General features: G+C 36.3%; 1 protein-coding gene across 5 annotated transcripts in view; it reads right to left on the bottom strand.

Moving 5' to 3' along the window:
* Cblb (Cbl proto-oncogene B) overlaps positions 1-9,710 on the bottom strand; it is a 203,276-nt gene extending 193,566 nt beyond the window's left edge. For 2 of the 5 annotated variants that reach the window (XM_015478558.2, XM_015478561.2), the window contains exons 1-2: positions 9,577-9,710; positions 8,041-8,222 (exon numbers count right to left, since the gene is read on the bottom strand). In XM_015478558.2, the coding sequence (XP_015334044.1) occupies positions 8,041-8,208 (168 nt within the window). In that variant the 5' untranslated portion in view covers positions 8,209-8,222; positions 9,577-9,710. Of the gene's footprint in view, positions 1-8,040; positions 8,223-8,958; positions 9,211-9,576 lie in introns of those variants that run through there. The other 3 variants (XM_015478560.2, XM_048803377.1, XM_048803376.1) reach the window with 2 other exon arrangements.
* Positions 9,711-15,470: the final 5,760 nt, after the last annotated feature.

Here is a 15,470-nt window from a genome sequence, read left to right as displayed (position 1 = left end):
TCATTCAATTTTTTTTTTGTCATTGTTCTTGTTTTAGTGGTTTAGGGGATAGAAACCAGGGCCTCATATATACTAGGCAAGTGCAATGCCCACTGAACTACATCCCTAGTCCTTATCAGTGCATAACTGACTTCTGTATTTAAATGTATTCAAAGATTTGTTAAGACAACTCTGTACATGTAGTCTGCACTGCTTCAAGTACATAAAAATACATGTTTAAAAAGCTTGTACTGTATATGTATTTCAATAAAATGTGTATTCACATACATATATATTTCACCATATATATGCAAAGGCACAAATATAAAATCAGGATTTGTTACTGCTACAATAATTTCAAAACCATTAATTATTCTGGGAATACTCTTGCATTTAAAGAGATGTCTAGCAGCTCCCTAATTTAAATTTTCAGCCAAAAATGTAAGAAAGAGTTATTAGATCAGCTAAAATATTCCTTGCAAACAAGGTTCAAAGCAACCCCTGAAACATATGAATGAAATTTTATAAAACAAATGGAAATTTCAACAATAAAGGATCACATCTTACGGTACAAAACTTTCATTCCAAAACACCTTATTTCACAGAGCATTCACTGGATCAAATTACATACTCCATGAAGACTTTTTTTTTTTTTTTTTTTTTTTTGCATGCTAGGTAAGTACTGTCCCAAAATATTTCATTTTCTAAAGCAAGTATGGAAATTCCTGTCCTCCTCCTGCAAATATTATCTAAGAGTTCTTTGGGTTCATCCCATATTAATTCAGCAGCTCACTAAATATATAAAAGTTTAAGGTATAAAATATAAAATGTATAAGATAATACAATGCTCTATAGAATTTTAATTAGGCAAAACAAAAATGTAAAATTGGTCATGAGTCTGATTACAGTAAGATTTGGAGAAAACTACCAATTCCCATAAGGTTTTCAATGATGATTTCTTTGGAAGGTTGACATAAGAAATAACACTAAGGAACCAACAAACTTTACTTAAAATATCAATTGAGAATTCATCAATTCACTATCTTTCTTCCAAATGAGAATGTAACTTCCTTAAACATGGGGGACTTATGTGTTTTCCTCACATGACTTTGCATAAAGTAGATGTACAATAAATATGGAGGGAAGGCATACAGGAGGAGAAGAGGAAAAACGTAAGGAAAGATGTTTCATATTTCAGAAAATATAACATTATTTGTTCAATAATTACGAAGAAAATCCATGTCATTATTGAGTAAACCTCCCTAAAAATTAGTACAAAATTTGGAGAAGAATTTGATGATATGAAATATTTGGTGAAAATACCTTTTTGATTTACTTCCCAGGGTAAAAGAAATAATCATATTCCATATAGCAGTGTGCTTGACTCTTTTATTATGAATGTACAATACAGAATCAAGCAAACCTAGGATTAGGCCCTTCTCCTTACTAACTTTACAATCTTGGGCAGGCTTCTTCTTGGGGAAATATCTTACAGTATTACAACTCTAAGAAGAGAGAATGCAAAGTGCTCTGCTCCGTGCCCCATACATAATCAGTACTCATTTTTTTTTCTAGTATTTCTTTTCTGTCCATATTTTATATTCTCTGCAGATCTAGTCAAGGTTTGGAATGAGATCAAAGGTACTATACACTTTGTTGAAAGTCATGATTTTTAAAAATTCTTTTGACTGATAAAGTTCTTCATGCTACCTGAAAACTTTAAAAAGTCTAGAATGTTCTATGCAGAAAGTATGTCTAAGCCTAGGTCATACCACATAGAATCATCTAGCATTTGGGGGATAAAGTACCCAATCTTTTAACAGGTAGAACATTAATAATTACTTTTAAAATCTATTGTTATAAGAGTGACCTTAACAATTATTTAAATATTAATATGCTAAAAAGCTATAAAATATTGAATATTACTAAAATACATTTTCATTTCCAGGGAAAAAATTAACAATCTATAAAAACATTTTTAAGAAACAAAATTTAATAAACAGTACATAAAAATTGCATGGTAGTACTATTAAAGTCACACAGCATATAAGATGATCTTAATATAAAAGATGAAAACAGATTTTCATTTCAACTTTTTACTTATTTACCCAGTTAATACCTAAAAGATTGGCTAGAATATATAATGTCTATTCTATAATATACAATATTAATATGGCTTAAAATTACAAATCATATGCCTTCATTTACTTCCTAATAATCCAACATAAAACTTACAAATTCTTTCAAAACTTCTCTGTTTATTCCTTCACTTCCTTCTTGCCTAAGTGGAAGTTACATTTATCTGCTACTTGTTAACTCTGCTACTTATTCCTAGCTTTTCCCTCCCACATTATAATCTAGGATACTGCTTCTTCTGTTATTTCTCCTTCCCTTACATCTTAGATCATTCTTTCCTTCTCATCAATCTATAACCTCTCCTATCATGAACCCTGTCACACACACTCCACAAGTTAGTTTCAACTCTCCTTAAATTCTCAGTCAAAACTTTCTTCCTATTTATCAGTTGTTACAACTCCAGAATAATTTTTAAATGATTTACTCATTTTATATAACCTCATCATATAAGTGAAGTTACTCTATAAAGATCAACAATGGCCTTGAGTTATGAAATTCAATGAGTCCATACTTTTTGCTGTTTGGTTTTCTCTACCTGAACTTGAACTTACTGTTATCAGAACTTGAAACTACTTTCTTCTGAATGTTGTTTCTCCCCAAGAAATCAATATACCCCAATTATTTTTCTACCTTTCTTATCCCTGTTCTCTGTAGGATTCTCTTTCCTTTATTACCATCTAATTACACTCCCTATGCTCCAAAATTTTGCTTCTCTGGTTTTGTGTCTGACTCTCTTCCCTGCATAAGAAATCTACTGCAGTTCTAAAGACTGAGATGCTAACCTATGGACACATCTACCAAATACAGGTCTCTAGTTCCAACTTCTTTTTGGAACTGCACACTCATTCTGACTTCAAAATGGATTTCACTCTGGGAGGTCAAATTCAGTCAGCATGGCCCCAAACAAAGTTATAGGCCAACCCCCATGCTTCCTCTTTTCCTTCCTATGTTCCTTATCTCATTAAGGGCATCACCGCCTTCAAAGTCAACTAGGCTGAAAACCTCAAGAGTCACTTTCACTTCAGCTTTTCTTTCATATACTAACCCTGAAGGGTCACGTAGATTTTACCTCCAAAATGTCTTCCACTTCTGAACCAATACTTGCTGTAACTACTGTCAATTCTCCAGGCCAACCCTTGATGATTTCTTACCCACACTGCTTTAATTCTTCTTCATCATTTTCCTGCCTTCAGTATCCAATCTTCATAATGTAAAGAGTAAGATATCAAGGGATAGTGCTAATTTTTCCTCTCCCTGTACGAAATACTTCAGTGATTATCTTCCTATCAAATACATTAAATCCAAATTCTCAAAGCAGTCAAAACTTCACTCAACAATCGCTTATTACCCTTTCAGCCTAGGATGCCCACTACTTCATTATAATCCAAAAACACACCTAGACAGTACCAGATTCATGATTCCTTCTACACCAGCTTTTCACTCTCAGCAAGCAACATCACCTCCACCACATTCTGTGCCACAGCACACTTATGACATTCTACTGTATGGCATAGTTATTTAGAAACATCTATCTTTTTACAGTTGGGATTTAATAAATGAAGGAAGAAGTCATAGCACATAAAGCAACATTTGAAAGAAAGGAAGTCAATTCAATTCTAGTGAAAATTTGCAGTTAAAAGATTACCAACTGATTGAAGCATTCATTCTATAGTAGGTCTTCTATCACTGGAATAAACCATGGTAACTCCTGGTAGGAGTCCTTTAAATCTTTTATTTCATCAATTGAAGGTTTTCCTAGAAATCACAAGTAGCAAACTTTGGGATCACTTCATTTATCTCAGCAACAATTCAAAATCTAACTGGATCCTAACAAAGTTGTCCAGACACTTAATGTGCAACTATCCCCTTTCCAAGTCTATCAGGGCCCAGGATTCTGCTAAGGCAGAACAACCTCAATGAAGAAAAGGAAATATTTGAAGAATAATAACTCAAATAAATGATATGCCATATCAAGTCCCTAGGAAGGTGAGAGGCTCAAAATCAACAAACATAAAGCATCTAAAAATCTCACTTTCACTCCATGAAAAATATTTTTTAGAAGTGTGAAAAAATTCAACTTAAAAACAAACTTTTACACTTTAAAAATATTTGTATATAACCTAAGCATCTTTGATTTCAAACTTTGAAATATATCTGGTCACAGTGAAATTATAAGAGAGAATGAATTATATTTTAATTTTGACAAATGTACTAAATGTACGAGAAGTAAACGGCTGGAAAAGTCTATTTGGCATCATCACTTTTTTCAATGCTTTTAAAACTCTTTCAGTAATGTAATTTCCAAATAAATGACAAGGACAGCAAGACAAAAACGTAGGTGGGTACTCAACTTGCTTTGCTCTTTAGCATTAATTAATTATTTTCTAATTTCCCGAGCATCCATGTATGCTCCGTACATTTAGCATCTATTAGATAGAAAATTGTTTCTTCTGCTTTCCATCACCTGGCTAAGACTCTTGTGAAAACCACACTCAGGAACCTCATATTAATAAATTATGATTTCGACCATAATGATTAGCAATCATTTCCTTACCTTCACCTCAGCATTTCCAATAAAGGCACAACAATGCTGTTCTTAAAAGGCAATGGCTAGCAGAATATAGACATAAAACTATCTGAATAGTGGCCAGAAAAACAAGGTGGCTGTTCTCCACTCTGCTTCTACTATACTTCGCTTGGGTCTGCCTGTATTACAGTCCTTTACACACTATATGGCAATTATCCATGTACGTGCCTGACTCTGGTGCTATTCTCTGAGTTTCTGGACAGGCCAAGGGCAAGGCTATGTTTTATCTAGCTTTGCATGCTCAGAAATAAGCACTTAGTAGAAACAAAGTAGGACCTCAACAAATGCTTATTAAGTGTTTTTAAAAGTCTGTCTTTGCAATAACTTTGGAATCAACTCCACATTTCATTTTGAATGTATCTGAACCTAGGTTTACATTCATGAGTAATAGTTCTGTCTCAGAATTAAAAAGGCACCACAAATGTGAGAGATCTTGGGTCAGCTATTGACCTAAACTGATACACACAGTTAAGGCCAGACAGTGTGTATAAATTTGATGCTTTGGGATATGCTACTATTCTTTTTCTCAGTACACGTAGTATGCTAACTCTGTGCTATTGATGTTGTTACAAAACATTCTACATTTTACAAGAAACACAACTGAGCAATTACTCTCTTCTACTCTCAAGTGACCTTGGAGAAAAAGCCTGCACTCTGAAAACAGAACAATAAGTTGGAACTGGATTCTCTCAATTGATCATTTGAAATTCTACAGGCCAAGATATGATGAAACCATACACTGCCTAGATGTTTCTCTGATGGTTTAAGACTGCTTCGTTATCCCCTGTAAAGTTATTGTACTTCGTAGTTATATTATACCTCAAAGATCTGCCCTAAAAAGAAAAAAAAAAAAGGTGCTAACTACACACTTAATCTTGCCTTTTCCTTAACAACCAATTAGACCTGAAAGTCACTATTTTCTCTAATTGACAGGCTAAACTCATGCTAATACAGATATTTAAGAGAAAAATAAACAAACAAACAAAAAAAAAAAAAACAGGGAATGTGCCAAGGGATTAATTTCTGGACTAATAAAAAAGTTCCTGATGCAATCATCAAGACAACATTGATACATGCTTACATGTACTACTTCCCTTACCTCTGACAAATAAGATAAACACATGAGGAGGATGCTTCCACCTTACCACTTCAATAAAATATAGTGCTAATTAGTAAGTACCAGTGCCTTTCTATTATTATGTGATGGAGAAGAAATAAACATATTGAATGCTTTTATGACAATTTGTGATTTTTTTCCACAAAGCCCACAGATGCATTCACCATTTTCATCTTTGACAAATAATGAAGATAAATAGGGAAAGCCACAATAAAGCACCCTTGCCAATACCCACACCCACATCCCACTAAGTAGAGACTCTGGATAATCAATATCTTTTTGAGTCAAGTTCCTCAACTACAAAAGCTAAACCTAAACCCACAAAAGGATTAATAAAACAAACAATGGCAGATGTTGAACCATCAAATAACTATCCATTTTAACCATAACTTATGGTGAAATAATTAAAAGCAGACAAAGCTTATGTTAACAACCACATATAGACTAAAATTATGCATACCATTGTTTTTACTGTTTCAATAATGACTTTACTGTAACTATAGCTCACCACTTCCTTATATAAATCTTTATTAGCTATTCTAACCTGCATCACAAATATTCAAATTTTGAGCACTCAATGAAGGGGTGTGGACAGAGAATAGACTCCCCTATAAAAGCTGATTTATTTGTTGACCATTTACATAACATATTAGAGGAAAAGCTTGAATTCCTTCTCTTACCCCAACTAAAGATTTAGGTAACTAGAATGACCTTCAAAGGCATACTCTTTATAAAAGCAAAGAGAGTATTGTGCCTGCCAAATAAATGCAATTTTCCTACTACATACTCTTCATTCTTAAGTATCCAATGTTAAAACCAAAACCTGACCCTAAGCAGCAGGTTGCAATGTTCTGACACTATGACATCATTCTGTCTGGAGCACTTTAATATAACAATTTGAATAAATTGGCAGAAGCTTAAATAGGTCACACTGAAGCCCCAAAGTAAGGATATTTTTCTGGTGGAAATATTTTGGCTCTGCATTTAACACCATTAGTCATAGGATGATAGGCCCATCATTCATCTATCTTATCTGTACTTCCATAGGATAAAAGAAAATAAAGGAAATCTTGGCACTTGCCGGTGTTGCCAATACTACTGACAGTGGCTTTTTTGTAGCCAATATTTGCACAGAGTAACAAACCAAGCAAAGGTGAATGTTGCCATATAATTTCATGTAGGATTTAGTACATCCTTACAAAGAAAGATTTTTTTTTAAAACTCCATTTCTACAGTCATAAAGGTATCAAAAGTCCTGGATAAACTAAGTTACAATTAATCCCAAATATCTATGGAATAATATCATAAGTGCTACAAAAATGTAGGGACAATGTTACTGCTTTAAAAACAGAAACTCTTTAATTTTTATAAAGCAGGAAGCTATATCTTAATCATATTTATTTCATAAACCTACTTAGTACTGATAGCTACAGTTTTACAGTATATCCCTATATGGTGGTCAGGTTGCCTCTTTAACTTGATTTCTCCAAGAACTGACATCCAGTTTGATTTCTTCTTGTGAAATTATAGAGTTCATCTGAAAGCAACAAGCAGAAACCACAGAAGTTTCTAACACACTCAGCCCCACCACCCCCAACGTAAATTTTCCTTTCACAATAAACAATGTGCAATGGAAAAGGTTTCCTGTTTCAAAATGGAATAGTAGATGAAAGAAACTGTAAGTATACCATAAAAAAAAGTTTCTTAATAAAGACAAATTCTCAAAGATCAAAATGGAAACTCTCTCAAATACTGCCTCCTCACTTAAAGACTAATCTGGTTCTTTCCCCAGTAAACATTCTCAGTATCACACAAGTGGTGTCCTACATGCTCCATCAGAGACTTTTCTTATATTGTATGTACTATTTTGTTATCTAAGAGCAACACAACCTCACATAAGACTGAACAAACACTTCTAAACCATACTGTGGCCATACACCCATAAAATCAGCCAATGGTAAAAACTTTGCATATCTGAGTCATATAGAGGAACTCTGAACCTTGTAGAGTAGGACAAAAAGTGTAAAAAAAAAAAACAAAACAAGTCTTTGCTCTAAATCCTGCTTTTCAAAACATACAGAATGAAGGAAGAAAAATGGTCCACACAAAAAAAGATTACTGCCCTCATGATAATTATTATTAATTAATAGCATGTATAAATAAAGCTTGAGAAACCATATTCAGGGTGAACAGGGCCATGCCTGGGCACTATTCCACTTACCACTTTGTCCATGAGTTTCCAAGTTTTCTCCACAGTCCTACGATCAGCTGCAGCTTGCTTAGGGGGCCCAACTGCATCCTGGATAGCATCAATAAAACCCAAAATTCGCCCTTTTCGGGGATTTCCTCCTCGACCACCAGGGTTTCTGCCATTCATAGAATTTGCCATCTGGAATCAAAGTTCTTTGAAAGGCAGATAGAAGAAGAAGAAGGAAAAGGAGAAGGAGAAGAAAAGTTAGTTGGGTATGACAATATTTACTCAAAGAAAGCTGAACAAGCTAACTTGTAACTACTACATTCTCCTCCATCAATGAGAGTAAAACCAAGGATCCCAGATTCAACTTTTCAATAATGGAGTGAAATTACATTCTCCATCTCAACACAAAATAAATTTAGAGCAATAACCCTAGATTTGCTTTTAGAATACTAAGCGTTAAGGATGCATCCTCAAGTTTCAAATAGCTAAAGCTTAACTAACCCAACTCTTAACAACACCACAACTTAAATAGGTTTCCTTATTCTACATGGGAACACAATGTTCTCCCCTTCTGTCTTCATCCCAATTCAAAACACCAGAACAACTGTAACCGCTAGAATACATTTTGGAAGCCTCACTTAGAAACCTCACTTTCACTTTGCTAGACTTTGGCAAGTTATATAAATGTAAAGAGCGTTCTGCACAAGCATAAGGGACACGTCTGTTATCAACAAAGGCTTAGGATTTGGATTTCCCCCGCTAAAACCACCTAGTACCGACATAGGAACACACGGTTCTCTAAACCAAAGCTGTGAATAGTTATTCCCAAGAGCCAAATAAACCGAAAAACAAATAGCCCATTTCTAAAAAGCGAGTGAGAAACTGACAGAGCGGGTAGGGAAAGCAGAGTTCACTTCTTTCCCTCCTTGCCTACAGTCTCACCCAAGAGGGATGGGGTAGATCCGAAGCTTTGTTTCAGGACGTCTATGCCCCCACCCTGCTCAGGCCTCTTCTCTGCCACTCTCCAATCCCAGCTGGGGAGAAAGACGAACGGAAAGCGGACAAAGTATCCCGTAGCTCCTCCAGCGCCCCGCAGTCCCGTCTGCCTCCGGCGCTACGCGCTCGGCGACCCGGAGGACGCACCTCCCAGGCAGTCTGCAATCCCAGCCTCCAGTCTCCCTTTGCTCCCTCTTTCTCCTCCCCCCCCCCCCAGGCCTGCCCGGTTCCGGTCTTTAAATACACCACTTCAAACTGTGGACAGCAGAGGCAACAGCGACTAGAATCCGGGGCTGTCCCCTCTTCCTCTATAGCAGACGCCTGGCTACCCAGGGCCCTCGGGCCAGAAAAAAGCGTCGAGCCTCCCCAGCGCCCCCTTCCCTCCTCGCCTTTCGGCGCCGTGCTGTCCCGAGCCACGCGTGTGCGCGGGTCCCACTCTACGCGCACGCAGCCCCGGGTGCTTGGGTCGCCCAGACAGGGAATGTGTAATCGCCGTAATAGCACGCTCCCGGGGAAGGGGCAACCTAGAGCTCCGCCACCGAGACGTGGAAGCGCAACAATTACCGTCAAGACAAATCCACACCCGCTCTCCCCTCCCGCCCGACTCTCGGGGAGGCCGCAGCAGCACTAGCTGGAGGAGGAGACCACTCGCAGGACACCCCACCCCAGTAACATACACAGAGACTCAGGCGCGGGGCGGAGCTGAGGGAGGGGCCGCGCCCCAGTGAGCCAATCCCGCGAGCCGGCGCTCTGCCCGACAGCGGGATAAGCCAATAGATGTGAGGCGCCCGTCCTGCTCGCACTACCGCCGGGTCCACGTCCTCCACAGTACACAATGGCCCGAAAGGAAGGCCCGCTCATCGCAGGTCCCAAATGGAAAGAAACTCGGAGGAAAATACTCCTGGACTTGCCTGGGAACCAAAGTGGAAAAGGGAAAGGAGATGGAAGAAGAGAGGCAATGCCCTACGTTGTTAACCAATGAGTGGTGGGAAGGTGGGCGTGAGCATAGGGAGCGGGAGCCAAAGCCGACGGGGGCTAAAAGGCGGGACTTCCTGCTTTGCTCACCTTCCTAGTCTTTTGTTTCATAGCAACAGAGTAGAGGCTGGAAGGGTGTTGCTTCTCTACTCTGGGCGGGTCCCAAGCTTAAGAAATCCATCTCCCTAGGGCTGCCAAACTCTTCTACCCAGGACAGCAGCCAAACAGGTCTAAGGCAGTAGTTCTTGTTGGCTATCTAAAAAGAGCAACATTCACCAAGCTTCTAAAATGAAGGATAAACCCCACATCGAGTAGGCTAAGGATAAAACCTGATTGCCAACTAAAACTTCCTAAATTTATGAGTGTTTCCCTTTTACTATTAGTTCTAGAAGGATTCCAGATCAAACATGAGGCTGATGGAAAAGCAAGTAGTTAACAGGGTGGGCCAAGAGTCTGCTAATCATGGGGGCCCAGTGAAAATAGTAGACAATGGGAATGTTGCATCTTTTTATTCCTACAAGCAAATGTGTAAATGACTGAAGAGAACTCAGCTGTTGTATTTTCTGAGTCACTTTTACACTACATAGATGTCTTTCCATTTTAAAAACAACCTGTATCTGCCATTCTCGTTCAACATGTTTAATCTTTTTCTGTGGCTCCATCCCTTATGCCCATAAAAAAGGCATACATCTGGCTAGTCTTAAAATGAAAAAACTACGGTACTGGGACCCATCTTTCAACAAGATCATAGATTAAACAAACGCCTTTCATTTCGTTCTATTTATTTCACTTGTACTACACATGCTACTAACAATTGCTCTGGATTTTCGTACTTTGAAACTTTTTTTCCATTACAGTTGATAGTGTTGGATATATTTGCTACACCTTGGGCTTCTCCATGTGATCTTTTGCATTGCTTCTTTCTAATCTTTCTTTAACCAATTAGCCAGATTAGGTGTTTCTCAGCCCTTCTAATCAGTTTCTAGCAAGTAAGCCTTTTAGTACTGTGATTATTACTACAAAAGATCCTAAATTGTTTAAACATGCTTTACTCCACAGCCCCAAATTCAGATGGTTAAAATTGTCACTTGTTGAAAACAGAAGATTGTGTTCTTTGCAATAAGTGATAAAATATGGTTCAGTAAGTAATTTTGTTTCTATTTCATTATTTCTATGTGAATAATTAAATCGTTTCTCATTTTTACATTTCATTGATATATAAAAGTGCTGACTTCTCCATATATTCTTCACTCATCCATGTCTTTTTTATTTTTAGTAACATTTCCTAAGGTGAGACTGCAAAAAACACAAAATCTTATTGGATCACCTTTAAAGTAAATCAAAAAAGAATTGAAACAATTTATAGAAGATTTTTCTGCACAAAGCCAAAAGTTGACTTAAGGGAACAATTTAGCTAAATAGATTACTCATATTCATGTCTATATAAGTGTAGAATAAGTCAAACACAGGTTATAGCACCTGTCATTCTTTTTGTAACTGAAAGAGATGAGAATGAGAAAATGGCTCTGTCTGTAATATGTGGTATCCATCATATCAAGTGGATAGAAATGACAAGTTTTATGGCATATTGTTATACATATAGATGTATGTATGGGAGATATACATTGTCTACTATTTTTACTGTGCTGGCATGATTAGCAGACTGCTTTGTGTATATACACACATATATGTGGTATATTTATATATAACAGTATATACATATATATAGTATATAAATAGTTTATACACACATATATGTGTATATATATGTGTATATATATATGTGTGTGTGTGTGTATATATATATATATATATATATATATATATATATATATATATATATAGTATTTGGTGAGTGTACTCTCTTTCTGCTTTCTGATCATAAGGTGAGTTGCTTCACTCCACCACACTCTTCCACCATGATGTTCTAACCCATCTGGAGCCCCAAGCAAGGAATGGAGCCTGCTTGTCGATGGACTAAGACCTCTGTGAGCCCTCAAAAAAACTTTTCCTTTTCTACAGTTGTTCTTGTCAGGTCTTTTATTCACAGCAGCCAAAAAGATAACTAAAACACTGAGGGACCATAAATAAGAGCACAAAAAAAATGTTATCTTAAGGAGACTTTGTGATCCTCAGAACATAAGCAGTAGTGTTCCAGGGTGAAAGAGTCTGCTAAACAATTGGATGGATCTGGAGACTACCTTGCTAAGTGAAGTAAGCTAGTCCCAAAAATCCAACAGTATAATGTTTTCTCTGATAAGTTGTAGCTAACCATCAATAAGGGGGTGAGGGGGAGGTGAGAGGGAGGTGAAGGGGAGAATAGATGTGAAATATATTAGACAATGGGGAATGGAGGGAAGAGAGGTGGCATAAGCAACAGAAAGACAGTGGAATGAATGTGATATAGTTTTCCCATGTATATTTATAAAAACACAATGAATCCCACCACCTTGTATATCCATAAAAATGCAATTCTAATCCACACACTGTGGTACAAGCCTGTAATCCCAGCAGCTGGGGAGGCTGAGACAGAAAAATTGTGAATTCAAAGCCAGCCTCAGCAACAGCAAGGCACTAAGCAACTCCATGATACTCTGTCACTAAATAAAATACAAGATAGGGCTGGGGATGTGACTCAGTGGTCCAGTGCCGCTGAGTTCGATTTCAAGTACCAAAATAATAATAAGAAGAAGAAGATATATTCCATGCTTGTATAATTATATTAAAATGGATTCTGCTCTCATATATAACTAAAAAGAACCAATTTTAATTTTTTAAAAATGAAAAAAGAAAGACAGACTATGCTCATTTCCAGAGAGCAAATCAGTCAGTCTCCAGTACTGAAGTTTAAAGTGAATGGGACCTTACTGGTAGGCATGGGTATTTGAACCTACAGAGAGTATGCATAAGGTCTGCTTATGTAAGAGAAGTACTCTAAAAGATCCTGACATGAGGAGAATTGATGGGATTCCTGCCTAAAGGTCTTGCAAGCATGAGAGTAGCCAGTAGATGAATAATATGTGAATAATATGAGCAAATTGGCTATAAGCACATGTGAAGCCTTGATTGAGAGACTCTGAGCAAGAGTACTTAACAAACTTTTTATCTAAACATTAACCTTTGGCATTAATATTATATGTGTCATAGGTGGTGTCATCAGGGAAAATGCAGATTATGTGATTATGTTCCTGTATTTAAACACAGGACATTAAAAAAAAAACTGTCCTGGGCAAAACATTTAGTCTTCTGTACAGTTTTTCTTTTCTTACTTTCTCCAAATTTACAAGCAATCACTTGTGACATTAGACATGAGTTGACTAAATTTGTAGATAATTTCTCTACAATATTCATGCATTTTGATTTACACCAAACTAATACAACATTTAATTTGTTGTTGTTTTTTTAATTAAAAAATACAAATTCAAAAGTAACATTGAAGGGGAACTTGGTACTGATCCTATCACTCAGCTTGGAAAATCTGAAATTTGCAAGTTTATCCAGGGTGATTGTAACCTTAAAAATATAAATAGTAAACCCAAAGAGATTAATTTATAATGTTAAAGGCAATGTAATTATGTGAGTAACTATTAGTCACACTAATATAAAAATGGGCCAGTTATCTATTCATTTTTCTACTCAAAAAGCCAAATAAAGCATAAAAAGATCTTAAATGAATATGCAAATCAGAAGAAGCAAATTCCCTCCAAGAGTAAATCTAAAAACAACAATATGGATTTATTTGTCAATGCTACAGAAAGTCTTCATAAGTTCCCATTGTCAATGTGCAAAAACGTAATTGTTTTCTATTTTAAATCTCTTCTTGGTTGTTTTAAAAGACAAAATCTATCAGGCATCTTACATTTTATCAATTATAATTTTTAACTGTTCATTTATTCAATAAGCCTGTTTTGAACATCAAATATATGGCAAGAATTACTCTAGTCTCCACAAAATGCAAAGATGATTAAGCACCAGTCATTGCTCCCAAATAGAAAGCAGGCACAAAAGAGGTCTTTATAAACTCTAAGGGTAAAAGCAGTGAATTCTATAGGCAAAGATCATTATGAGAAACTGAGGAAAGGCAGCCAACCCTGGTTGGAAAAAGCAATTAGTAAACCAACACATAACTTTAATAGGATTAACCATTAATCATAAAAGCTTCATTTTAGATAGAAGACTATGTATAAGCATAAACATAAATGAAAGAAAAGATCTATTTATGAACGGAAAAATGAGCAGTTTTGTTTTATGGAAAGCAGCGAATGGTTAACAAATGGTAAAATGTGTCAAGTGATGAATGAATTAAAATAAAGTCTCATGTATCTACTTAAAGAACTTGGACTTGATCCTTTTTGATTGGAAACTACTGAAAGTTTTCTTAGGCAGGATAGAATATGTAGGAACAGAAGAGACTAGAGAGAGGGGTTTGTAGTCTCTGTATTTGAGAATGTTCCCCGGCTGTCCAGGCTGACAATGGATTGGAGAAGGGAAAGACTGAAGGCAGGGTGGCCAATTAGGAACCCTGCATTAAGTGATGGTGTGGAAGGGAACAGTGGTAACAGAGGTGAAATGTAAGTGACATATTTGAAAGATATTAAGAAAAGTAGTTTCCAAACCCCTCTGTACATTATAATAACAGATTCCCAGACTCTACTCCCAAAGATTCTGTTTTAATTGATCTAAGATATTTTTAAAGCTCCCTAGGTGATCCTAGTTAGCAACTAAGGCTAAGAATCACTGATTAGTTAATTTAGTAGTCACTGATAATTACAGGAATATCAGATGTGTAGAAGATGGGAGATTCAAGGATGGCTGCCAATATTCTAACTTTAATGATGGGGTGAAAAGCCTCAGCAACCAGCAGCGAGAATATCAAAGCACCATATATTCCCAGGAAAAGGAAAATGAATTTGGTTTGGAAAATGAAAATCTTAAGGCATTTTTGGAATAAAGATATGTGTATTTTAAATATGCAATTGGTTTTATATGATGTTTGGCAGCATTAACAAGTGAATAATACCTGAGAGTTATTAAACTATAAAAGGATATTATATAGCATAAGAGTAGTAATGAGAGTTGGACCCTGAGGATCAACATTCAGAGATAAGCAAAGGAAAAAAGGAGAAAATAACAAAGTACAAAGTAGTAAATACCAAAAAACAAACTAAGTGTGCCACAGTGGACACTAAAGGAAGAAGTATTATCATGTAAAAAGCAAAAGTTAATACAGGAACAGGGCCAAAGATTTTTAAAACTCCATAAACAACTGAGAGATCATTGATGACCTTAGAGGGAATACCATCAACTCAAGAGTAGGTTGAAAAAAAATTGGAGATGTGGAAATAGGTAGAGATTGGTCTTTTAAGAAATCTGTATAAGCATGAAGATAGAATTTAAATAATACCTATATGTAAACACAGGTTGGATGGGGGAGAGCAGAATTTGTTAATGAGACAAATTTAAGCATAAATGTACATGCTATG

This window comes from Marmota marmota, unplaced genomic scaffold, assembly GCF_001458135.2.
Source record: "Marmota marmota marmota unplaced genomic scaffold, marMar, whole genome shotgun sequence".
NCBI classification, from domain to species: Eukaryota; Metazoa; Chordata; class Mammalia; order Rodentia; family Sciuridae; genus Marmota; species Marmota marmota.
The sequence above is the reverse complement of the archived record's forward strand: the minus strand, read 5'-3'. Positions and strand labels throughout refer to the sequence as shown.